The 27,026-nt window shown below is 33.1% G+C and overlaps 1 protein-coding gene across 1 annotated transcript in view; it reads left to right on the top strand.

Annotated features, from left to right (window-relative positions):
* Positions 1–27,026, top strand: part of RYR3 (ryanodine receptor 3) — a 223,046-nt gene that overhangs the window by 13,830 nt on the left and 182,190 nt on the right. Inside the window, exons 4-11 of the mRNA XM_067295678.1 lie at positions 5,757–5,831; positions 6,884–6,962; positions 8,914–9,026; positions 9,496–9,595; positions 12,903–12,996; positions 17,427–17,501; positions 18,438–18,594; positions 24,632–24,805. Coding sequence (XP_067151779.1) covers positions 5,757–5,831; positions 6,884–6,962; positions 8,914–9,026; positions 9,496–9,595; positions 12,903–12,996; positions 17,427–17,501; positions 18,438–18,594; positions 24,632–24,805 — 867 coding nt within the window. The remainder of the gene's footprint in view (positions 1–5,756; positions 5,832–6,883; positions 6,963–8,913; positions 9,027–9,495; positions 9,596–12,902; positions 12,997–17,426; positions 17,502–18,437; positions 18,595–24,631; positions 24,806–27,026) is intronic.

The following is a 27,026-nucleotide window of genomic DNA, read 5'->3' as shown; positions in this document are numbered from 1 at the left end:
TTTATATTTACCTAAAAATGTTGATTTTGGTGTACTGTTAAAAAAAAAAAAAAAAAGAAAGAAAAAAACCCCACCCAACCTAATGAACAAAAGCAATATTGAACACACACACACACACACACACACACACACACACACACACACAACTCTATCACCTGCAAAACTATATTACTAGTCACCATTTTGTTTTCCAACTTGCTAGCCTAATGATCTCTCTGAATGAGTATGTTATTTTCTTTACCAATGCATGTATATTGTGCCTGACACTGTTTTCAGTTTTATTTGTGATCAACTGACACCTTTCACTTGGAAAATGTTCAGAACATTTTAATTCTTTATACATACTATTTTAGTTTTAGCTGGGATCTCAGATTTCAATCAGTTAACATTGATCTCTTCATAGCTGTGTTATATCTCCTTGCAGTAAGTGTAAATAAATATTTTAAACATTTAAATAAACAGTATCCCAATCTGGAATTTACGGTATCTTTCAAGCTGATGAGCTGATGATTTAGTTTATTCACACTTCTTGTATTAAACTTTCAGACTTTTTCAAACGGTGCTACATCTTTGCTGCAGGATTTGGCTGAACAAACCTAGTTACGCATAAAGGAGGGCACAGATAGAGCTTGTGTGTGAGGGTGTTGGATGGATTAAATTGAGCAGCCACATGCACAAACACATACACTCACACACACACGGTGCATACTCTCACACACATACATACACACACAAACACATCTGTGCATACACATAAATACCTACAGACGCATACGCATGCATGTGTGCACACACACTCACACGTACAAATGCACAGACTGTTTCCTGACTCTGAAAGGATGTTAGGAGAATTTAGAGATGTATTTCCCACTTTGAGTATAAAAAAACAAAGGAAACCTAAATGGAGGTGTAGATGATACACTTAAGTAACAGGTAGTGTCTTAAGGACAGCAGTACGTGGTATTTCAATTATTTGAAGTCATTAAAAAGAAGGAAAAAAAAGTCAATAAACTGCATGCTGGTAAGGAGTAGGAATTACTTTTAAAAAGCTATGTGATCAGAATTCAGCATTTGGAGGCAATTTTGTTGCCTGTTTTATTCTTTTTGTAGCACTCAGATTGCTCAAAGTTAGCAGAAATCATTTAGAAATTCAAACCAAACTGGACATCACAATTCCTGTGCACTCTCTAACCTGTGGCTTTATTAACTAGAACAGGGTTACAATTATTCACAAGTGTATTTAGTCAAGGGAGTTGCTTCCAGCTGATAAGACCAACTATTGAAATATTTTAACCTTAGTCAAGTGAAAGAATTAAGGATTTATTGAAAATCTTAAATATTCAGAAAAATAAATACTGGGAAGTATACTAAAGGAGATTGATGGAAAGTTTATTTTAAAATCCAGTAATTCATTGTACTTATTTCAATGTTTAGGTGAGAATATTTGCCATTCAGGCATTTCACCAAATTGTGAAAGCATCTTACGTAGTGTACAGTCTAAATCGTACAACCATGAAATTCTCTGCTACGTATTTTGGCCTTTACCACAGTTACCAATTATTATTATATGTATTATTAAGATGTCTTTAATATTTGTTATCGTACTCTATTTATATCATACAAATTTAAGGAGAGAGTTATCATAGTGGAATATCAAATACAGATTGTATTTTGGAAGTATGTCAGCTTGAAAAGGGAAAGGAAAATAAACTAATGTCTCATGATCTCTCATTGTTTTAATTCCTTATTAATTTGTCATTCTTGTAGCCATCTTTCTTGTTTTGATTGCATGATGCTGAGGGATGTCCTGTAGAACATCGAATGACTTTATTTCGGTTACCATTCTGTCTCTCATCACATGCTGCTATTTGAATCACAGATGTTAATTTCTTTTTTCTTAATTTCTGTGAAGTAGAAGAAGCTTTATTTCTCTCTCTAACTTAGTGGCAGGATAACCACAACCTTCTGGTTTATTTATTGTGCACTCCAGATGTTTAACTGCCCCATGTCATGGCACAGCTCACAGCAGAACTCAGGATTCCCTGTCACCGCACTCCTGCAATGGTGACCTGTGGGCCATACATGCAATTCAGACCTGCTGACCTCTGTTTTTCCATTAGTTTCTCCAGCTTAAAATGAAATTTTTGATCTTTGCAATTACATTGCTTTGTAGAAAGTGGAAATCTTGAAGGGCAAAAAGCATTTACTTAGGGAAACTAAGGTTGTTTTCATCACTTCCAGGGCTCCTCAGCAATATCACAATTTTTAGTATTTCCGCAGTGTCCAAAATATTCACCCAAAATATGAGCCAAAAGATTTACTCTGAGATTACTAGTAACATATGAATATTTATATTTAGCATTGGCAGTAGTGGACAAATGAGCTCTTCAGTAAAAATCATCATACTTGTTTTTATGGCTGTGGGCAATAAAAAAGAAAATGTGATCTCTTGTGCTGTATTTCCTTTGAAGCTGGGTGCCAACCATTGGAGAAATTTTAATAGGAACAATAATGTAAGAAACTTTATTTCTGGATCAGAAGAATTTGTTACACTCGGAAAAGGTGTACTCTTAATTAGCTGCTGTCAACAAGCTGTCAGAAAAATGGACAGGTTATTTGCTAAGTTAAAGAAACTGATTCTGTTTTGAGTATGTGTCATAACTGCCAAATCGAGTGAAATGTTTTTTATCATGAGACACAATCATTAGCACAATGAAAGCAAATGATATGATAATCAGTAATTTACGAACTTGATATCTCAAAGATAGTTTTTTTCTGAAGAATAATATAAAATGTTTTTTTAATAGATGTTATGTGTGAAGACAAAAATTACAGCATGGAATGGAGGAATATACATCTTAAAATATTGGTTTACATTCTATTGTTAATACAAAGGCACTGCTAAGAATAACACTAGGCCTCATATAATTGCTAAACTTTTTTTGGTTCCACTAGTTTATCATTCCATTGAAATGTAATTACTTTTCCTCCATATTAAGTTTAGTTTGGGATACAGTTCTGCTGCTGCTTTCAAGTTTTCTAGACGAAAAACGTAGCTTATTTGTTTTGGTTATAAGTCGGTCTTATAAGTGATTCATTTAAAAGCCTTCAGCAAAAAATACCATGAGATGATCCACTACTTGTTCTTACTATGTGTATATTAATTTGTTACTACAAGCAATTTTACTGTGACATCCTGTCTGCAACTACAGTTGTTTTTACTGTTAAGGTTTTTCTCATTGATTAAAGTAAAATTGTAATTTAGAAAACAAGTAGTAAATACACTATTATGTAATTTTTTTCTGTTTTTCCTCCCTAAACAGTGCACTCTCTTGCAGGATGTATTATTGCAGGACTATTCTTGCAGGATATATTATTAAAACCATTGTTTATGGATAACATGTTTTGGAGAAGCTCTTGTCATTTTTGTATTTATTGATTTCTGATCATTCTTTTACAATGACATCTCAAAGTATGCTATATTCTCTTTATCTATTGATTACTACTCCTCTAAATGGGACTAATGATACCATGCTTTCCATAACTGGTTATGCCGTGGCTCTGTTGAACAACTGTTAGAAATAATTAGCCTGGGAATTTGAATTACTGCTTAATTCATTATGTTTCAGTAACACTGATTTCATTAATATCTCTCTGTCCTTGAAATGACCAGCAGAGTGAAACCTCTCAGATTGCTGGTGATAACTATCATAAATTTTTCTCCAGTTTTGCCAATAATCTAACACATTTTCCTTGAAGGTCAAAAATTCAGTAAGCAGCAGTTTGTTTGGTTGGTTTTTTTAGCTTGCTGCAAAAACATCTGGGTCTATTGAGAAATTTTACATAATTATATGGTTTTTGTGTAGAAATATTTAATACCTGTATAGTTATGTTAAATTTCTCAATAAAATTCACCACATAAAAATACACAAGATTTTCAATATTATTAACTGTTAACATTTTTAAGCTTAAATTCTAACATACCCAGTTCCCAAATCTGTTTGTTAATATAATTGTCATTAGCTAGCAAATGAGAGGTAGGATTGTCTCTATTTTATTGCAGTTGTGATGAAAGACCTCCATTTAACTGCCTTTTGATTTTTATTGTATCTATTGGACAAATAACATTTCATCTTTAATCTTTTGAGTTAGTATTAAATACTCTGTATGTTGAACTACTGAATGTAATAGTTTCTTCAGTTTCACATCTAAGCTGGTGTTCTGTAGAACATGGCTTGTTCACAGCTTGTAAACCTACTGACCAAAATGGTAATTTAAGTAATATATCATTTGTAGAGTGAAAAGTCATTTGTCTGCACATGTATAACCATTATTTTAGTTACCAAAACAACTTTAATTATCTTGCTCTCCTCTACATGAGTCCATTGTATTGACCTTAAAGGCAGTCCTTTCTAACAATACGTAACATGCTAGAGACAATCCCTGTTCTGAAGTTCTATTTTTGGACATTGCTTTTTGTTTTTAATGTTTAACTAAATAGGCATGAAACAAAAACAGCATAACGTCTAAAAGGATAGGACCTAAAATGGCAAAAAAACAGTGTGTGTGTATGTGTATGTGGGGAGCAATTTCTGGAAATTATATGAGAAGTTAGATGTTCTTAAATTGGCAGTTACTAACTTGTTATCAGCATCTTGACTTTAGACCCTTTCAGTATTACTCAGGACTAAGCAGCTGCAATTTTATGTTCTGGACTGAGAGAAAGAATGAAGTATAACGTTGCCAGACATTGTATTGCTAGCTTAATTCTGATATACTTACTTCTGCAATATTTGGGCATCACTTTCCTAGAAAAGCTTGCCGCATGCAATCTGAGATCCGAGCTCTAAAAAAAAAATAAAAAATCCTAGTTTCAGTGGAAAACATCACAATAAATAAATAAATAAATAAATAAATTGGTCATATTCTTACTCAAATTTGAATTGACTTGCTATTTATCAATAACCAGCAAGCAGGATGGTAGATGCAGGAAGAGATTGAGAGAGGCAGACTTTAAACCCTGTAAAGCTTGTTGTCTATTGTCCCACAGATAACTTTCTGGTTAAGATCCTTCCCTTGAAATTTTTTTTCTTCCAGTCACCAAGAAAGGCTCAAAAGATGTATGTTAAATTCTCTGATTAAAGGAAGCATCTGGAAAATCCAGTTTCGCCTCTCCCTTGTCATAAACTTCCATATTTGAGGTTCATAATGGCGCTTGGTTGAAATTATGTATGCAGTTGCTTTACTGAATCTGATAAATATTTAAGTTAACATTAATCTTAACAAGTAGACATCCTTAGTATGTGCTTAAATTATTTGGGGCAATAGATGCATTTTTCCTCTTCTGGATTTCAGTTTTGTGTGTGTATATATATCTATGTATATACATATTTTATATATATATATATATTCTTTTAATGCTTCTGAAGTTTATAAGAAAGGTAAGTAGGATCTTATTTAATTTAAAACATTTTTGAAAACTCTGTGTTTTTACTTAACTATGATAAAAATCAGGTCACAAAACCACTCTGTGACCAGGCACAGTATTTTTTCACTTTGAAGATGTTTGCCTATTGATGTAGCTACTTCATTATTATGAATAGTCATGTTTTTTTGTCCAGCATATACACTTCATAATTTTCTTGAATATCTACACTTGCTACTTAGACTGTAATAACTCTTCACATTGTTACATAATTCTGATCACAGACCACACAGTGCAGTGGAGTTTTAACCTTCTCTATCATTTTCTGTAGGCAGCTCAAGGTGGTGGTCACAGAACCCTACTGTATGGCCATGCTATACTACTTCGACATTCGTTTAGTGAAATGGTGGGTAAAAGTGCACTTGCGCATTATTGAATAACGCTAAACTCAAGTCTTAATAAGCATTTGAAATAAAAAAAAAATATATAAATTCAGAAGTATAGCCAGGACAATGCTTTAAAAAATGTCTAATAGCTTAAAGAGTCTCAACAGAATGTAAGTGGCCTTAGATTTTAAATGCAGGTTTTTCAGTCCGTTTCCCTCAAATGTAGCTGAAAAGCTCCTTTAATGATGGATTATTTCTGTGTCCTTAGGAATCCAATTTAATGTTTCATTCCATTAGATAGTGGCTGCTGTCCAAGAAGAATTTGTCATAATGCTTTTTCCAGATTTTTTTTAAAAATTATTGGTTTTTTTTCCAGAATATTTTATAAGATAAGGGTTTCCTTTTAACATTGTTCCCAGACGCTATGCCCACAAATGTGCTCTCTTCAGGCCAGCTTGTATGGGTTTTGTTTCATCACATTGTAGAACTGGCAGATTTTAACTTTTATTTTCTAGGGATCTTTGACATGATAGGGGAAAAAGCTAGCCATGTAAGCATAACTAATAAGAGGTTGAAGCAAGGAGAGGTGAAGAAAGCTTCTTTTCTCATTTTTCCTGTACTGGAAGACTCTACATTAGTCTTTAATCTCTGTTGCTTACATTTGTGAACTGTATAAATCATAGTTGCTGTGATATACCAGAGTTGCAAGTATGGAGATTATTACTTTTTGACATTCTTCATATGTTTTCATAAAGCAAGCATATTACAGCAAGACTGTAATAAAATACTTGCTTGTTCCTATCTCATAAACTTTGTATGTGATACTTTGCAGTTTAGAGGGTGGCAGTTACCTTACACAGAGAAATACATGCTGAATTGGAAAATGATTTTAATGGTTTTAGAGAAGTCAGGGAGATCATGTATACAAATGACACCATGCTTAACTTATCCAATTATAAAAATTTAAGCGCAGTTGGATGGCAGGATAGAGTAATGTGAACATAGCATCAATTTGGGATGTGTGTCAACAGATATTGTTCTTTGTTTTCAATAACTTCACTGTGTTTTGCAGTATTTGACATGTCTAACAACATCAAGATCCCAGACGGATAAACTTGCATTTGATGTGGGGCTACGAGAAAATGCAGCAGGTATGCCAAGTTATATTCCAAGAAAGACATGTCACACATTTCTACTTTACAAAGAGGCATTGTGATTAATGGCATTATAAGCTTGTGAATGTCACATTTATTTGTTCGTTGGAAATAAGATGACTGTTTTTCAGGAAAAAAACCTACAGTTAATTAACTGACTTTGTATAAGAATGTACGAGTGTCTCTGCAAATAAACTGAGTTATTTGCACTTGCTGAACTGCAGCAGCACTGGTGATAATAGTTGAAGTACAAATTTCTGCCCAACAAAATTAAAACAAATTTGATGCATTTATTTTCAAATTTTGTATTTTGGAACTTGCAATAGAATTAATATATGACAAAATAATTTTTTTATTATCAGTGCATTTATAATATACATTGTAACCATGCAAAAAAAGAAGTATGCAACACAGGAAAACAGAAAAAAATGTAATGAAAGCATTGCTAAAAGAATTGAAGGAAAATAGAAATATAAAATGATGAAAATAACAATGGGACAGAATGGGAGAGAAACAACAGAAACCAGAAATGATGAGAAAGCTTTAAAATCTAATTAATAGATTTCCAGGAGTACTGCCAGAACAAGTGTTTGTCATAGAAACTTTTTTTTTTTAATTGTACTTCCATGAAATCACATATAAATGCTCAAATGCCAGTAGGAGCTGTTAAATGAATTTAAAAGCAGTCCAGCACCCAGAGCCTCAAATAACTGTATGTGCAGAATTAACAGTTGCTGGAACTAAAGAGCACTGCATCAGAAAGTAACAAGTGACCCTGTGGGGCCTATTCAGAAACATACACCTTGAAAGGAGAAATCTAAGTATCTATGTTTATATCTCAGTAATGTGAAGCCTCAAATAGGAGAAATGTTAGTTCCATTAATATCAACATGGTTTTTATAGTTTTTTCAATTATTTTGAAAGTAAATTAAAAACTAAGATTAATTGGTGATGGAGAGGCACTGCCATGTAGGTATTACTGTATCTGTGGACTATGATCTTTGAAACTTCCTTCTCAGGTGGCTCTCGCAGTCTAGATATTTTGATATCTTTGTGGCTATCTGTTTTGAGTGAGTGAAGTTTTTATTTCAATCTTTTGTAGCCATACAGAAAAGGATCTCAGACAGACATTAGCAGCCTGTTACTTGATTTGATCTTTAGATGCTGCCTTAGTAGATTGAGACCATTTTCTTTAGTCATGTTGATACTGGGAATGCATGTATGCTGTTTTTCTAAAAATAGCTTCAGTGAAATCAATCTTCATAATTCTACTACTTCAAAGTTATTGTGCATGTGTCTGCTGTGCCCATGAGACTTTGTAATGAATATCTGTAGTTGTCAGATATGTCAAATTTGCTTTACTGCACATGTACCAGATGACCCTTGTACACACAGGTAAGATATAAAAATCAAGTGCTTAGTTGTGTTTCTATGCTGAGCATTTTGATAACTACTGTATGCTTTTAAACCTCATAAACTGAACCTCTTAATATCACTTCTCTGTAATCATGTGTTCTGTAGTGCTCATGGCATTGGTGCCGGAATTGATGTTTATAGTTTAGCAATATTGTAGAGTTATGAAGCATTTGTTTCCAAATTCTGCATTCTATAACATAATTGTAGCTTAGAGTGGAAATGATACAAAAGATGAAGTGAATATAAACATGACCATTAAGCAAAAGAAGATGTAAAAGGTGATAATTAAGACTGAGGTATCTGTCAGCAATTTATTGGCTGTGGGAACCTTGAAGGGAAAGAAGTTCTGGGCAGTGTTTTGTAAGCAATTAGTTTCGCAAAAGAAAAATCTGCATGGACTGAGAAATGAAATGGCAAGTATCTTTTAAAACAAATTCTTTATTATGCTTTTTCAATGTCATATAAAAATATCCTTAAATTTCCTGGGAGTTGTCTGTTTGGAATACCCTTGATAAGTATCTCTGTTTTTTAGGTGAGGCATGCTGGTGGACAATACATCCTGCTTCTAAACAGAGGTCAGAAGGAGAAAAAGTTCGAATTGGTGATGATCTTATCCTAGTCAGTGTGTCTTCCGAAAGGTATCTGGTAAGTTTGTTTATTTAGGAAGTACACACACACAGAGGGGATATCCTGGGAAGACACAAATTGCCCTAAGGAGGGAAAAAAAGGTTGGGGTTCTATTACACAAACTCTTAAAACCAGATCTTTCAAATCTAGGAAATGATGCCTGGTTCTAATGCACTTTTTTCTCAGTGAAAGGTTTCTTCGTCAGAAAACTGATTGTTTGCATGCATTTACCGTGAGATATTCTTCAGCATTCTCCATCTTTGGGAGATGTTATTTTTGTAACTGGAAGACTTCTGAGCTGAAACTGTAGTCTGCTGATTAGATTTAGAAAAGAGTTTGTTTCGAAGCAAGTCAATAACAATTTTATGAAGAATGTGTGTATTTCTACTTTATTATGCATTCCTACTCTGTTGAGAATGGAATACCTTTTAAATATTTTTACACATTTGTCTTTGATTCTTTTTCTGTTTCTATCTTCTTGTTTCAGCATCTCTCCATGTCCAATGGAAGTATTCAGGTGGATGCCTCCTTTATGCAGACACTATGGAATGTACATCCTACATGCTCAGGAAGTAACATTACAGAAGGTTTGTATGTTATTTTCTTTATTTAGAAATTTATATACTTCACATGACTTTTCATAAAAATTGAAAATGAAAAAACACTGAACATCAAACCAAAGAGCTTAATAAAACTACAGAAAATGAGCATAGGAGAGGAGGGTAATGGAAGGGAAAAGGGAAATAAGATACTTTAGCTGAGTTAACTGAAGAAAAGCTAAATGAGTGATATAATTCTAGATTAACAAAGCATAAAAAGCTGAATGAGACATGAAGACCAAGAGAGCAACAGATGAGTTTATAGTATTCAGTTAAATTTTGGGGGAAAGGGACTGCAGAATAACAAAAGCTAGTAAACTTAGACTTCGTAGAGGACTTTAAATCACCCTGTAACAGAGATAACAGAACAGAGCTGCAGGTACATGCAAAATGGAAAGCAGGTTTCTGACAGTTCCTATTTCATTTTCCTCATCATGTTTTTTTAAGAATATTTGCTCAATATCCTTTCTGGATTTCAGAGCCATGCTTCCTGATAATTGTCTGTATCTCCGTAATAGTCACTGAAAATGAGCCATCTAAACTGATCCTCTTAGTCAGCCTTAAATCCCACATCGTATGGTCAGGATTCCTTTGTATATACGTAGCTGCACTTGTCAACCATGTTTGAGAAACCTGATTCTGTAATGAAAGGCTCATTCAATCATTATTACTCCTTATTTCAGTGCCATACTCTACACAGACTGGTGTGAGATTACAGAAAAATCAGTGAAGTCTGAATATACTCAGGGAGTTTTTACAAACTGAAATGTAATTGAAAAAATTATATATGACAGGTCCTGCAGACCTTCACAAAGCAGTGTTTTATAGAAAAGAGAACTAAAACCTTTGGTGAGATTAGAATAGTACAAGAAAAGAAATGAAAGGATAAAAAGCTATGATTCATGTGCAAGTTACTCAAGTGTGAATATCACAAAGAATAGCAGATTTTCAGCAAAACTGTATCAAAAATAGTATGTGCCGCAGAAGGCAGAGGAAAATTAGTGACTTTTCTATATTCTTGCTAGTTTTTATGCATGAGAAAATGTATGAGGTGTTGGAAATACAAGAGAGATTCCTGATGTAACATGACAAAGTGAAGAGGCAGTTTGGAAAATCATCAAAACAGTGTTTCTGAAAGAAACCAATACATAAATTCATCCAAGGACAACTTGAAAGAAATAAAAATAAAAATTGAAAAGAAATAGATGAGTAGTCAGTGCTTCAAAAATAAAAATATTATTTTAGGAGGGATACAAAAGACCCATCACACATCAGTGTTACCAAACAGGATTTAAAGTAAAACCTACTCTCTACTATCCTCTTACTTTGTGCATGCACACTGTAAATTCAGAATATTGGCATTTTCTCATCCAGATAGCCTGAATATTGGAGCAACAAAGATCGTTGAGGTTGTGATATGTCTTACGCACTAAGGACAGATGATCTGGTGTTGCTTTAAATTACAAAACTCACATTAGCAACATGATGACAAACATTGCACCTTACCTCTGCTGTTCTTTGTTCAAAGTATCAGCCCTCCATGTTCATGAATGATAACAGTCCTCAAGCCAGGAGTGGATCATTTTATATCACTTAGCTAAATCCCTCAAACTCATCACTTTTTGGCAGATCTGATCTTAATCTCATAAATACTGCCCTAATACTGTTGTTCTAAGAAAAACTATTGCCAAATTCATTGGCAATATTTTTTTGAATGCAGACCACTTTTAAAAGATAACTGATTACTATACATGAGATTTCCAGGGATGTACAGCTCTCATGTTAATTTGTAATTTTAATTACTACACATTAAATTTGGACATTAACTTTCCTATGGGGTAAGCCATGTATTGCATTAAAAGACAGAAAATAAAACTCAGGTGTGTGTGGATCTGTTAAAGGGATCTGTGTGCCTAACTTGTCAGTATTGACTTCATTCTATTTTTCCATTAAGGGTAGGTATTGGGAAGTAAAACATCAATGGAAATAATTCCATTTACTTGGTCCTTCCTTTGTAAAGTTGTTTAGATTTGTTAAAACTACTCTTTTAATTTTCAAGGATTTTACTGCTGATACTATGCATGTGTGTATGGATATATATAATTACATTTATATTTTACTATTCTTTTTCATAAATGTGTGTATGGTAGCATAAAATAAGTGAATTTGTTTGCAGATGTATAAGTTAAGACCACATTTTGAAAATAATTACATGAGTTGAGCAAAGTGTTTATACATGGCTTCATATAACATACCTTAACTGTGCAAGCTATTCAAGTTTTTCTTTCTGTCTCAGAATTTATTAATTCTTCTTATGCAAATGCTGTAGTTCAGTCTTTCATTGCTTACTGCAGCAGAGATCTGCATATTCATTCTGATACATAGTCAGAAAATGAAAACAATTCTGGTTCTCTTGTATGGTCTTTGCATTATGTATGTGTTTTATTAATTGTCACCTGGATAATTACAAGTTACTGTTTTCCCAATTTGCAAACTAATATTGTCAGCATAGTATGTAGGTTGCCTTTCTACCCCTCCTACTTATATGTATTTGTCTTTGTTCTTTGTAAAGGCATTAATTTAACTTACAAGGTCAGAACAGTTTGGACTGAGGGTCTGATGAATCATTCTCCTCCTACACCTTTTTTTTTTCTTTCTTCTTCTTTTCTTCTGTGAGGCAAAGTGCCTACTTTTGACCTGTAGTCTTTGTGTTAAAAGGGTTATAAAGTTAGCCTCCATTAAGCTTAATCTTCAGAACAGGTAAGTGTTTTTCTGTTGTCACCTGCCACTGCTGTGCAGTTTTGATTTTGACACAAATATTAAATGTCAGGACAAGCTGATAAACCCACCAAATCATTCTGTATTGTGAACATGTAGATTTAATTAATGGGAGGAAAATTCTTGATAATGTCCAAGACCACAGGGTTATATATTCAATTTGGCTTTTACTTAAAGCATTCAATTTTCAAAACAGTACTTATTGCAGAAGTTCTCATTTTCCTTTTCTGTCACAGAATCCTATTTTGATAGGATGTTGTTTAGAGTACTTTAATGTACTTTAGAGTATTGCTTTCTTTTTACCTTAATTTTCACCAGAGGTATTTTTAGTTGAAAAAGATACTATAAATAATACATTTTTGCAAAGCAAATTTGTTTTACTTGTTTAACTTAAATGATGAATAAATATTTAGAAAATAAATTTTAGCCAGAGATTTAGATTTTTTTTTTTTTAAGGAGGGGATTATTTTCGTTTCGTCAATGTTTAAACAAATGAGTGAATTTGATTCTTCTACAGGATATCTTCTTGGTGGGCATGTAGTACGTTTTTTCCATGGCCATGATGAGTGTTTGACCATTCCATCTACAGATCAGAATGATTCACAGCAAAAGTGAGTGGTGGTGAATTTTTATGTTTTCTTCTCTCTTCACCAAAAAAAAGGAAATTGTAGATTGTCAGTTGAATTTGAGATTAGATAGGGTCTAATTAAACTCTCTTGAGATTAATCTTTAATTAGGCGTTGAAACTGTTAGAAGTTAAGAGACCTACTAAAGCAGAAAATCATTCTTAAGTTCTTTTATTGCTGAAATTAAGGTAGTTGTTTTCCACCAGGATTTCAGCCTACTATGTTGTTTATCTTTAATGTGGACTAGTATTAGCAGGAGGTAAGCAGATATTAGCAGGGGAATATGGTATTTAAAAAAATTGTTCTAGAAAAATCTCTGAAGGCTCACCCTCTAAAATGTCTTTTCTATTTTGTTTTATATATTTTGCACCTTTTTGCATGTTCTTGCTCTCTCAAATTTGCTTACTATATTAGGATAATTAAATTGTATTTAGCTAGACTAAATCATGTTTGTATGAAACTTAAATGTACACTTACTATATATTATGACTTATTGTTAGAATTTAACATATAATATTTTGATTATAATCAAAACCACATAAAAGAAAAAATTTTAATAAAAAATTAGCAGCGTTAAAAAATTCTGGTCAACAAATAAAATCACCAGCATAGGAACAGGTCACTAAGGATAGTACAGTGCTGCATTTAGAAAAAGCTGAAAAAGAGATGGAAAATTTAAGTAGTACAGGAATTTAAGAAGTAGAAGAGGTGAACAGAGAGGTAATAGATTATGGTGGCCAAGTCAGGCTTCCATGAAGGCATGCTTGAATTCACCAAGAAGAAATGAAGGAGATGAAGGAGAATGGAAATGGATTACTAGTTCTGAGAGGAAGAGGTCATTAGAGTCTGCAAAAAGTAACATCAATAAAGTGAATGGGACCACAGAGTCTCTAGCTGAAAATGGAAAAGAGTTACTGCAGACAGTTACTGTGTATTCAATATATTCACTGACTTTGGAGATGAAGATTAAGTGATTGCTAGGTTTTTTGTTGTCTTGTATTTTGATTCTAGAGTATCAGAAACGTTATTATGGAAGACAAGGTGAGTAGGAATTGCTACTGTCTTTTCTATGAGGAATATGTCTTCCTATCCTTATGGTGCACTGTAATTTTGAAAATTTTGAAATTGCTTATGCACTCTTAAACATGGCTCCTGAATAATGTATAAATGTTGATCTACAAGTCCATCTTCTTACAAAGATATTGGATACATATGCCGCCTCATGCTCCTGTTTCCTTCATGTTAATATTTAGCTTATTCCTCTAATCTATTGGTGTTGCTCAAGAAGCAAAATATCAGACAAATTACCACCTTAAGTGTTCTCGTCAGCAAAGTTGTTCTTGTTTGAAGAGTAGCTGTATTGAGGAAAACTGTTTTGAGAAAGTAATCGTCTTACTGTGTGGATCTTTCTATTCTCTGTGCAATAATTAATGATTGAAGACATATACCACTTCTGATTTTGCCATAAATTGACTAAAAGAAAGTGAAATAGATTATCTCTTAATTCAGACTTGACCAGTGTTAATGTTCAGTGAGTGCCGGATTCAGGGTTAGCTTGTGTCTTCAGGTGTGCCTGAAGGAGTCAGTGAAAGGTATGGTATTTTAATGGGATAAAAGTGAACACACTGAGTAGTAGATGCTTCATTTCAAGTGAGAAAGTAGATGCTCAGACAAGAAAAAACACAGCTTTGATTTTTCAAGTTGAGTTCCAGGTCTCATAGTTGCACAAGAGCAACGCTAAACAGATTTTTTTTTTTTCCTGGTAGCTATTGAAATAGGAGAAAACAGTAGAAATTCTGTATTTCAAAGTAGAACTTAAATTCAGAAGAGACTGAATGACACATAGGTTGTGACATTTGTACACATGTACAGTATTCCGTCAAGTTTGCCAAAGCAAGATAGCAGATTTTAAATTCCCTTGCAGCAAGTTTTTTAGGTCAGTAAGCACAATAGATGTCTGGCTGCCTTGCACACTAAGGCGGATTAGTCCTGTCCACAGAAATATATGTGAGAAAGTTTGTCATCTTTCAGTAATCATTCATGTCTTGTCATCTGAACTCCAGAATTTGTATAATCTTTCTCACTGAAATATAATGGATAATTGGAATGGTCTTGTCCTGGAACTCAGTAATCTTAAATGATAACTTTTTAAATAAAATCTTTCTGTATTGGACTATTAGAAACAGCTTTTTGTGGAGTGGAAACATAATCTTGTGCTAAGCACCAAAGTAGAATTTGACCATTTTTTATCTTAGCCATCTTATGATACAGTCATTCTTCATTCTGCATTATTCTGGGTTTTTCAGTTTGATCGTCTTTGTGGTTTGAGGTCAATTCCAATTATTCTAATTAACTGAGAAACATCAGAACTGTTTTCTTCTTGTCCTTTCCTCACCCCTTTTTCCATTTGGGAAAGGGAAACTAGGTTACATGAGTTACTATTCTTACCCCTTATAAACCTGCAACAAAATTTATCATTAGAAATTGATGAAAACATTTAGGAACTTTTAGGAATAAGCATGAATCAAGTAACCTGTTAACCTGTTAACAGGCTCAGAGAGCCTCTCCTTTAGGTATGAATGAACAAATATATGAATAGAAAAGAACAACAACCATAAAATTCAGAAAAACAAAAAACAAAAAAGGCTGCGTGCTTATATGGCCCCATGAAAAATTAAAAAAAAATCAAATTATTTAAAGTTATTGCAGTTCTAAAAAAAAAAAAAAAAAGGTTAGTGAATCAGATTTGTTTTGCATCTAGAATGATTTTGCTTATATGCATGAACCTTTCTCTCTTGCTTGAAGTATGAAGGAATGTACTGCAGTGTATTATAATTATTAAGAATATGAATTACTTACAGGTGTCTCCTTAAAGAGCTCAGACAGTTTTGAACCACACTCACCATACACACATAATTTCTGTTCAGCTGAAGCTTCCACTGAGCATTTGCCACCAGTAACAGAACATTTCAGAACATTTCAGTTTATTGTGTATTGATATTGGGATAAACCGTTACATAATACAGTATGGGGGACAGCTTGCTAATTGCATTTGTGAAGCAACGCCGTGTGGAATCCATTCTAAAAAGTTTCCTGAAAACAGTAATCTTACCGATAGCCTAAAAAGTACACGATGTTTGCTTTAGATCCTTTCCAGACTTTGTCATGAGTAACTCTTTCAAGACTAGAACTCACATTACTCCAATATTTCATTGTATTTTGTCAGTTCTTTTGTGAGATGTCAGAAATCATAATTAGGGAAGACTCAGCAGAAGTCTCTTCTGATGAAACTTCACCCAGAAACGTTTTCAAAGATTTTTCTTAATATTATTATTTTCTGTTTTATTTTCAAAACGATCAATACTTTATCTGGTATAAGTCCATAAGTCATTTCAGACAGAACAATTCATTGGTTTGAACTAATAAAAAGAAGAATAGAGATATGTGAAATGCGCTTAAATGTGTTTTGTGATATTAACAATGAAATGCTCAGGGAAAAAATAATATGAAAACAAATTATTTTACAAGTTATTTCCATTCAGTCCCTTGATCGTATTGCATAAAATGAGTTCCACCAAATTAAATGTCATTTCTTTAGGTAAGGGATTCTTAAAATACATTAAAATAGGTAAACACACATCAAATTTCCAAATCTGTTGTTATGCCTAAATAAAGTATTTGACTGAGAGTTAATATTTTCTAAAATTTTGCTGTTACAGAATATAATATTTTCAACAGTCTGCATTTGATGATTGAGTAGAATAACAGTTTCAGTGCTAAAATATGTCACTAACATCCCCCAGAATCATTCAGTTAGAATTAGATTATAGTAATGGCTGAATCCCTTCACTTCCTGTTTTTGTTTCTCTGAATTTCTTAAAATTAATATATACTTTTATCAGCTTTATTTATTTTGTAAGGGTTATAATTCAAAATTTTTGTTTTATTATCAATATTTTTTCTTTTAAAATAAATGTTAGAAGTAATTCTAAAAATGAAGTCTCTAATACAGTATACATATTCATTAATGCATACAGTTGTGTTGTATTGTTTGTAATGTACTTAAAAGCATTAATATTAATATTAATCTCTTGGGAACTGTATGAATTACATATTTTTACAGCTGTTTAAGTTAACAGCAAAAGTTGCTCAGCCATTTTTGAAGACAGTATTTTGTCAACTCCTGAAAGAGTGTAGCTTTGCAGGTCAAAAAGACATGCAATTTCGAACATGTCTGGGATGTTCAGGTTGCGTATATTGCTTTCATTGAGGAGTAGGAATCTTCTTTCATCTCCATTCATTTAGCTACGGAGAAGTGGTGAGTCCTAAACAATGTACAGAGAGGTAAGTTATAAAAATAAAAAAAAAGTAATATAAATAAACACAAGATGATGATCTTCTGAATTTATCTGTAGGAAAGTGCTTTATGAAACAGGAGGAGCTGGTGTTCGAGCAAGGTCTTTGTGGAGAGTAGAACCCCTTCGAATAAGGTACTGATGTTTTTTGAACTTTGTTGTTAGTAACTCTTGTTACATTAACAGCAATTGGATTGATACAGACAGAGAACATGATTAAATATTTTTGTCCTGCTATGTGATATATGTTAGCCTGTTCATTGTTAATAATAAAAGGTAATCTACAATTATATATAATGATTTGAGGAGTTTCAGTATTTTAAGATACTTCTTTACCTGTGTCCTGTGTCAAAAGCAGTGTTGCTTATGAGAAACTTCAGCTTGAGACCTTGCTTCTGGCAAAAAGTAAAATCCTTTCCTAGTTTTTACTTAGAATTTAGGAAGCACAGGTTGGAAACCGGAACAGTTATATCCCTCATGGATGTCTACCTTTTAGATTTGATCTCTTTCTGAGGTGACTAGTTACCTGTTACTTGTTGCAAATGAAACTTCAGTGTATACCATATGAGCACCTAATTTGTCTTCTAACTTCGGGAGCCTTCTGTACTGTGTCTTTGTTATACTCTTGGTGTATTTGTGATTGCAAATGAAATATCCTCATAATTTATGGAGATTTAATCCCCTTTAAAATGTAGAATAGTTCTCTGGAATGTCAAGTACTCACTTTAGGTTTAATTTGTTTGTTTAGGCAGTCAACTGAATTACAGTAGTTAATTACACTGTAGTATTTTTCAGAACGCATGTAGGATTGTTTTTTTTTATAGATACCATATGTAACATCCCAATAAAACAGAGAAAGTTTATAGAAACAAGAAACTTAAACATGTTACTCCTTTCTAAGGTTTCCTTCCCAATCATTACTGTCAGTTTTGGAATTGCAGTGATGCAAATATTGAAATCAAAAACATATAGAGTATTCTTTTAAATTTTCTGAACATAGTTGAAAGCTCAGAGTAGAAATGTTAGTTTCATATTCTTCATAAATTATATTTTGTTGTCTAATATGTTTAGCTGGAGTGGAAGTAACATCAGATGGGGACAGCCTTTTCGTCTTCGACACATTACAACAGGAGAGTACTTAGCTCTGAATGAAGACGAAGGACTTGTAATGTTAGACAGAGAAAAGTCGGACACAACCTCTACTGCCTTTTGTTTTAGAGCATCAAAGGTAAACGACATTAATGCAAGTTTGTCTTAAGTATGGAACACTCAAATGCTAGATCTGAGTTGGTTCAACTACTTTATAAACTATTGAAAGAATAAAGCAGTTGACAGGGATAATACGTTTAAATGCAAGGATAAATAGCTTGAATAGAGAGTAACAAAGGTTTTCTTGAAGAGATGGGATAACATGAATTCTATAGTAAATTATTAACACATTAAAAAACAAAATTGAAAACTAATACAAGATTCTGTGATTTAATCCGACTGTAATATTGTTGTAGAATCATTTTAGTTAGACAAAATGTCATTAGAAAGTCATTCCCTCCAGTTCTATCATCATTGAATTCAATTAATTGGGCAGAATTCTGCCCTTGTTATTCTTTATGCAGTGTGCTGATAGAAGAATTATAAGCAGAATGTTTCAATGCAGTTATGTAGTCAGTGATTTCTAAAGCATGTTTTCAAACTGTGCTTTAATGAGCGTGCTAATTGTGTGATACTAGTTTCTTTACTGTTTCTAACTGAAAAAAAAAACAGTATGGATGAGAGGGGATGAAGAATGCATACAGAGGTAGGCAGAATGAATAACTTTTTTCCAAAAAGGTGAAAGATTACTGTACCAAAGACAATGAAAAATTTGTACATGCTTTCATGATATTACTTTTAGTTGCTGTAGCTGCCACAATAGAGTTCGTGATTGGATATGAGATATTAATTGTTCCATGTAATTTTGAATGCTTTATGGTCATGAAGGGTGGTGAAAGACAATTTCAAAGGTTTGATACATACTATGTAAAATCTAGCATCTAGAGTCTTGACAGAGGCTAGACTTTTGTTACTATAGTAAAGCAAATACTCCTTTTTAGCAGGGTTAAAATAACTATGTTTATTTTATTAGTATGACTGAGAATACTTATTTTAACCAATCAGAATAATTGAAAAACTATCAGGAAATTTCCTCAGATTGCTAGATGCTCACCAAATAATTTTTTGGTTCCCTCTGTAGTGTAACAGCTATGTAAAGTAAATTGTATGTATGATGCTATGCAGAGACTTTTATAATAGCCCCTATGATAGGCCCTGTTATAAAATATTAATATTATTATAATAAAAAATATAATATTGTTATGTATATAAATATATAAAATTTAAATATATAAATGTTTATATATAAAATATATACATGCATGTTTACATATAAAATGTATACATGCATATGTATACTAAATTGTTTCTTTTCTATTGAATAAACATACCATATTTGGCTGTTGAGGTATTGCCTCAAAGACACATTTGGGAAATTTGTTATAATCCCAAATGGACTTGCACAACAGTAATTACTTGGAAGTCAGTAATAAATCAGTAATGTGTTAATCCCTTTTACTGTGTTTGTATGTAACATGATTGTTAATGCACATTTTTATATGAAATAAAAGTTCAGTATCTCATGATCCTAAGATTTGTACTCTGCTGTATGGAAAAAATAACCTCACAATAGGTTATAAATTTGCTTTTACCTAAGCCAAGAGTAAGAGTAACTGTAACAGTTTACTGTCTGGGCTGGTGAGAGCTGCACTGGGCCATGGCTAGAGTGTAAGCCTTTCCAAAACTGAAAGGAACGAACAGTGATAACAGGAGGGTTAAACCTCTTCCTGAAAAGAGAAGGATGAGGGTTTTAAAGGTGAAAAATAAACTCCAGAGACTGATCTGGGCTGTAAGAAGGTGTGGATTCTTAAGGCCAACCTGAAGAAATAGCACTGATTATATAGAGCTTGAGGAAAAAAACTGTAGAACTAATAGTTAAACTACGTATATGTAAGTGGGATTATCTTTTAATTTCTGTACATATTTCTTTGTAACTGTGCTTTCTCTTGTGCATTTTCTTGATCAAGCAATGTTTTTACTTGCTTTTACCTTAATCTGGCATGAATTAAGGGAAATTTCAAGATAACTGTCTAATACCAACATGCTTCATCTCCAGTTGTGTGCTGATCCTTAAACACAGGGTTTTGCGACACCTGGGCTGTTTACAGCAATCCTGCAATTCAGAATTATAGAATAATCCAAGTTGGAAGGGACCTTGGGCGGTCATCTAGTCCAAACTTCTGCTCAAAGCAGGGTCAACATTGAATTTAGGCCAGGTTGCTCAGAATGTACATTGCTGCAGAGTACCCAAAAGGAAATAAAACATCTCTCCATTGAGCTATTCTTCCCAATTTGAAAGCTAGCAAAGCAGTTTTTTGTGAAAAAACAGATGCTTTTTGCCAGTAGGCAGAGCTGTGTGGAGGACACCAAATCCAAGGCTTGCCAAGGAGCTTGTAACATATGGCTTAAAGTCTTATTTTTCCAACAGTTGTTATAGAGACCCTCTTACTGAAACAACATACCTTCATCTTCAATATTTTTACATACCACTTCAGCATTCTTCTGTGTTCCTGGCTTTTCAGAACCTGCAGTCACATTTGTAATGTATTTTACTTTCACTGTTTTGTTTGCTTTTGCCCAAGAACACTGGAATTTGGATTATATTATATTTTTAAAGTATAAATTCAAATTAGAATTTTCCTTAATATGTCCTTATTAGAACAGAATAGGAGCTTTTAAAAAAGTGAATGAATATGTGTAAGACACTTTTGAGAAAACATTATATTTTATGGTGCTGCTTTGAATAAAAACAACAATATGTCTTTGTCTACTGCAGACTACTGAAAACTAATTTTTCATGCACCTGAATTCTTTGGAAAACCCTGAAATTTCTAGGTTTAATATGGGGCCCACTTTTGACAAAGTTTTAAAATGTCAGCCTTTATATTTTAAGGCAACAGTTCTGCAATGTCTTGTGACCAGAGACAGCAGTTTCTCTACAACAGATGGAATCCTGTTTTGAAATGGGATGTTCTCATTGCAGCACAGTACTTGGCTCAGTATACTTCACTGAGCAGAACCCTGATGCTGCTTATATTTCTTGGAGAATAAATTAAGTGAAGAACAAAAGCATATTAAAAATGTTTATTTCTTTAAAAATTATTGTAGCCAAGAGTTAATATTTGAGATTTCTTATTTTATTTCCTTGATGGTATACACAGCTGACAATGAAGAAATTATTAGTGTAGTCTGAGTAAATAACATTCTGACACGTTCAAAAGTCACAGATGACTCATGCAGTAGGATTTGATATCATTTTAATATTACTGCCAGCATGTAGCTATCTTAGGGGCTCAAGATGGCATTAGGATGCTGTAATAGTTTAGTAGTAATCATAAAGTTTAATAATTATTTTTGGAATATGATATTTTAATAATATTTTTGGAATAAGATGATAGGTATTAGAGTCCTTTATATACAGTAGTTGCCACATGTTCAAGTATTTATTCATAAGTTCATATTTTACAATTATCATTGCCAAATAAGCACTGCATTTCAGATGCAGTATTAAGATACCTTTTCTCATTATTTTATATGAGAAGAGAAAGTAGAAGATAAATTTAAGATTTTTCTTGCATACTGGGGTGTAGGAGTGAAAGTGTACAGAAGAGTAAACTCACTAACACCCTCAGCTCAATGTATCAGTCTTCTGTTCTTATAGTTGTAGACTTTTTTTTTTGTATCTTTTTCTTGTGTTAAATTGGTGTAGCCTATGGCATTATTTTTAATACAATAACAGCATGCAACTCCAGAAACATAATTTTCCATAGCCCCCATTGGTTAGTCTTAATAACGGTTCATTAGTCAGGTTGCCTAACTATTTTTAGGGATAGATAAACAAACTGTTAAAGTATTAGGAACTTTTTCCCTACTACGTTTTACAGGAAAACTGTTAAAAAATCATTGTAAGACAATTGCTTTTATTTCTTTGTCCAGTTCATGCTGCCATTCTTTATCCTCCTACTATCATGTAGGAATTCTTTCATTTTTCTAAATCCTACCATTCTTCTAGTATATTAATATCTTGTAAAAGTTACATATTTCTTCTGTCAGCCTTGCCTCCCAGTTCTTTCGTTCTTTTTCTTTCCTCCCTCCTCTCCTCACTTCCTCCTTTCTTCTTTGCTTTCTGTCTGTCTTGATACTGTTCTTATTTTTTCCCTCACCCTCTTCCAGAATCCTGGTGTCATCAGTTTTCTTCAGCTTGATTCATTCCTGACTTGAGGGAGTTAAACTGAGCATAGGTTGTGAAGAGGGAGTTTTGAAGGTGAAAATCCTTGGATTTTTTCCTACTAAGATATGTACAAATATTTATATAAAAGGGCTTTTTTTCTTTTTTACACCCCCCCCAGTAGTCTTTTTGTGACTACACTTTTCAGCTGTTATAAGATACTCCCTCTCTTTGTACACTGCTATCAAATGACTTGGCTGAAGTCCTGGAGAAACTGGATGGAGTGCAAAGAGCAAAACATCACGGAGAGGAATTTATGCTGTATTGCTTAAAGCGAAAACAGCCTTTCAACTCCCCAAATTAATTCTGTAGCTTCATTTCTGAAATTTTGAAAAAAAAAAATTTATGTTTAATATTGTCAAAAAGGACCAATATAACTTTATTTTATTTTATTCAAACAGTAACTTAACTGATGTAGCTCGTTACCACATTATGACTTCTTTCATTGACATTTTCATTAATGTTTGCTTCATGATACAGATACAATAATTAAGAAAAATGCTTTACATCTTCAGGGGGCTGTGTAAAAGCCAAATGATTAATTATTGACAGTTAATGAACTTATGCTATTTACTGTATTCTTCATTTCTTAATGGCCTCACCATAAATGTGTATTGAAAGAGTTCATTTTTACCTCTACATGATCCACTTAAATAAGATGTGGCATGATTTCCCCATGGTCTTGATATTGTAATGGTATCCCCAAGGAAAGTGTTGTAATTTCATTACACTTTGTCTTGGTGTTACAACGCTGTCTGCTTAGACTAAAATTATTATTGAAATGTGACAGCTAAATTCCCTTTAAATGAAAGTGGATAGCAGAGTTAAGATAAAAGTTCTTTTTACTACACAAATAATATTGAGCATTCACTAAACAATAAAGAAATAAGAAGCCTGTTAAACATATAATAATTTGAGCTGTATATCAATGACTCACAGATTTTGTTTGATTACTGACATATTATCACACTTACAGTTAAGTACATTAGAGCATTTGGAATCACAGAAAAATGATATCTTCCAGTTATTTTATTTCCTTAGCTTTTTTGTTTAATTGCACACACATAAACACATGTGCACCCACACATCCACACTCTGCTATTACAGAACCCACTGTATAATTGTCTTCCTATTCCCGAATTCAGTTTCAGAAATAAAACTTATTTTCTTTTTTAATATGGTTCTTGCTACTGTGCTGGGGTCATAAAATCATCTGATTGTGAATGGTGAATAATGGGATTCAGTAATGGACTTGGGCTTACAAAATTGTACTGTATTCCAACAAAGAATTGAGCAGTACCTTTAAAAGAGATATGAAAAAATCCCATTTGTCTTAGAAAGATGATAAACATAAAAGACAAATTTTACTTGCTGTCAAAATGAATATTTTCTTCTTTGCTGGTTGTTGCAGTGCAGATGTGTTTTTATCTGCATATGCAAGTTGCAGGCATAAAATTCGCTAGCATAAAAATATTTTAACTGAATTTCAAAATATTTTTCTAGTAGTGTTTCTGTTTTTATATTTAAACTAAAAATTTGAAAATTGTAGTAGACTCTACTAAATTGGGACCTTGATTAAATCAGTAATTTTATGTTAGGTTAAATATTTATTTTTTAATTTTTTTTGTTTACAGCTTTATGTGCTAATAATTTTTAATTGATTTTTCTTGTTGCAGTGAAAATGCTGTTACTTCCAATGTGAAATGATTTTTATTCAGTTATAATCTGACCGATCAATCTGATGGAGAAAATGAGGATTTATGTGAAATGAGCTTTTAGCTGTATCTTAACAACATCAATATTATAAATGTTATTCTTCAGTAGAATTCAATGGTTTATTCCTTTTCAGTACAGAGACTAAATCCAAACTTTTGTTTTATGTTCCTAGGAGTTAAAGGAGAAACAGGATTCTGCTCTTAAACGTGACATAGATGGAATGGGGGTCCCAGAAATAAAGTATGGTGATTCAATCTGCTTCATCCAACATGTGGCCAGTGCCTTGTGGTTGACTTACAAAGCACAAGATGCTAAATCAGCACGTTTAGGTCTCTTGAAAAGAAAGGTAAGTTTTTGCATTTTTTAAAATTACTTGCTGAATAAACATTAGTTGCATAACAATTTTAGTCTGTCCTGATTTCTACCATCCTGCTAACGTAGCAGTTATGTGTTTAATTGCTTTGTGCTGTTTTATTGAAAATGGTGTGATGGTTTGACTCCAGGAGTGGAAAAAAATGCTAATTACATAACTGAAGAAAAACTTGCCACTAAGAAATGTACTTAACTATTTTTCTTGCCAAAAGAAATGTCTACTTCAGACTCAATTTTTATTTCGGGCACTTCAGTAAAATACTGAAATTCCTTATTTAGACGATCGAATCCTTTTTTCTAAAATCTATTTTTATTTGTTTAAGGACTTAAATTTGTAAATCATTGTACATTCACTGGAGATTTAGAAATTTTTATTGAATATATTGTATGAAATGGAAATTAAATTTGTTCATTAATATCCCTCGAGAGACTTGAGTGCTTTCTAGGGCCATTTCTTAAGTAACAACTTCCTGCCTTCAATGTAACTGTACTGTGGTATCAAGGCCCCTTGGTTTACAATTGGCCTCAGTTAGGAAAAGTACTGGAAATATATATTGTAGTACAATGTGAAGTCAGTCCTAAACAAATTAAACATCTTCTTTCATGGAAAATTTGTTTTCATAGTGTAACTATCGCAATCAGAAGTACTTTAAGTTTTACTTATTGAAACTTATGTGCACAAAAATTCTGTTTTTCATAACTTAAGTCTTTATTTACAGCCATTGGGGAAAAAAACCCAAACTTTTTACAGAATTTTATTTCCTGTGTTAAGATTTTCAAAAAGAACCAAATGAAGGTTGTTTTTTTTTTTAGTTAGTTATTCTTCTGCACTGGACAGTTGTCTTCCTTTACATCTAGAGCTGAACATTGAAAAAATGTTTCTCATCCTTGGCAACATAACGTTTGTGTTGATACGAATGGGTTGTCTCTGGTCCAGGAAAGAATATGTTAACGAAGCTTCTATTTACTGATGAAACATTATTCGGTTAAATGTTTAAAATGAAAAGGATAGGAAAAAAGCTTCAATTTTAACAGTTTTTATTTTTGTTGAGCAGGCTTTTTTTTTTGTTGAGCAGGGTTTTTTTTAATAACTTTAAAGGTGGTAGTATTAGCAGAAGAGGAGAAAGAATCAGTTGATAAATTGATTTGGTTTGGGGCGTTTGTGAAATCTTCTCATATTTCTACTAATATAAAATTAGCCAAACACACAGAAGAATGCTTCATCCCAGGTGAGCAGGAAATCAAATAAAGGTGGCAAAAGGCCTGCATGGATGAAGAAGGAGTGCCTGACAAAACTCAGTTATAAAAAGGCGTACAAGAGGTGGAAGGAAGGACAGATGACCCAGGAGGAATGCAGGGATGCTTGTCCGAGGGTGCAGGAACGGGATTAGGAAAGTCAAAGCCTATCTGCAGCTGATGCAAAGGGCAGCACAAAAGGCTCCTTCAGGTACAGCAAGAGCAAAAGGAAGACTAGGGGAAAGGTGGGCCTGCTGCTTGAATGGGGCGGGGAACCTGGTGACAAAGGACACAGAAAAGGCCAAGGTACTTAGTGCCTTCTTTGTCTTGGTCTTTACTGATTAGACCTGCCTTCAGCAGTTCCAGGTCCCTGAGACCAGTGTGAAAATTTGGAAGAAGGAAGACTTACCTTTGGTGGAGGAGATCCACGTTAGGGAACGTTTAAACAAACTGGACATACACAAGTCCCTGGGCCCTCATGGAATGCACCCACAAGTGCTGAGGGAGCTGGCGGATTTCACTGAGAAGCCACTATCGATTATCTTCGAAAGGTCATGGCAAACAGAACTGGCATTAGAACTGATTTCCCTCTTTTAAAAGCTTTTCAGCTTTTTAAAGCATTTACAGTTTTCTTTAAAAATATAAATAATCTTTACTTAGTATATTGTTAGAGATTCTTTGGGCATTTTGCATTATTTTATGGAGTAGTTCTAGAAAGCCACATAACCAAGAAAACATTTTCCTTTAAGCTGATACATTCTTTTAAAAAAATGGCTACCCTGTGTTCTTCCTCTTTCGAAAGAAGTAGGAAGTCAGAACAGTCTTGGACGCATTGTAGTAGAGAGGTACTTTATGAATGGATTTAAAAGTTATTTAAAACTTGTACAAAGATTTTTTTTAATTTCCAAAGTTGTAAAAGATCTTGCTCTTGACCTGTTGATTATAGGCTATAAATATAT

This window comes from Apteryx mantelli, chromosome 4, assembly GCF_036417845.1.
Source record: "Apteryx mantelli isolate bAptMan1 chromosome 4, bAptMan1.hap1, whole genome shotgun sequence".
NCBI lineage: Eukaryota > Metazoa > Chordata > Aves > Apterygiformes > Apterygidae > Apteryx > Apteryx mantelli.
This window is presented reverse-complemented; position numbering and strand designations above follow the sequence as displayed.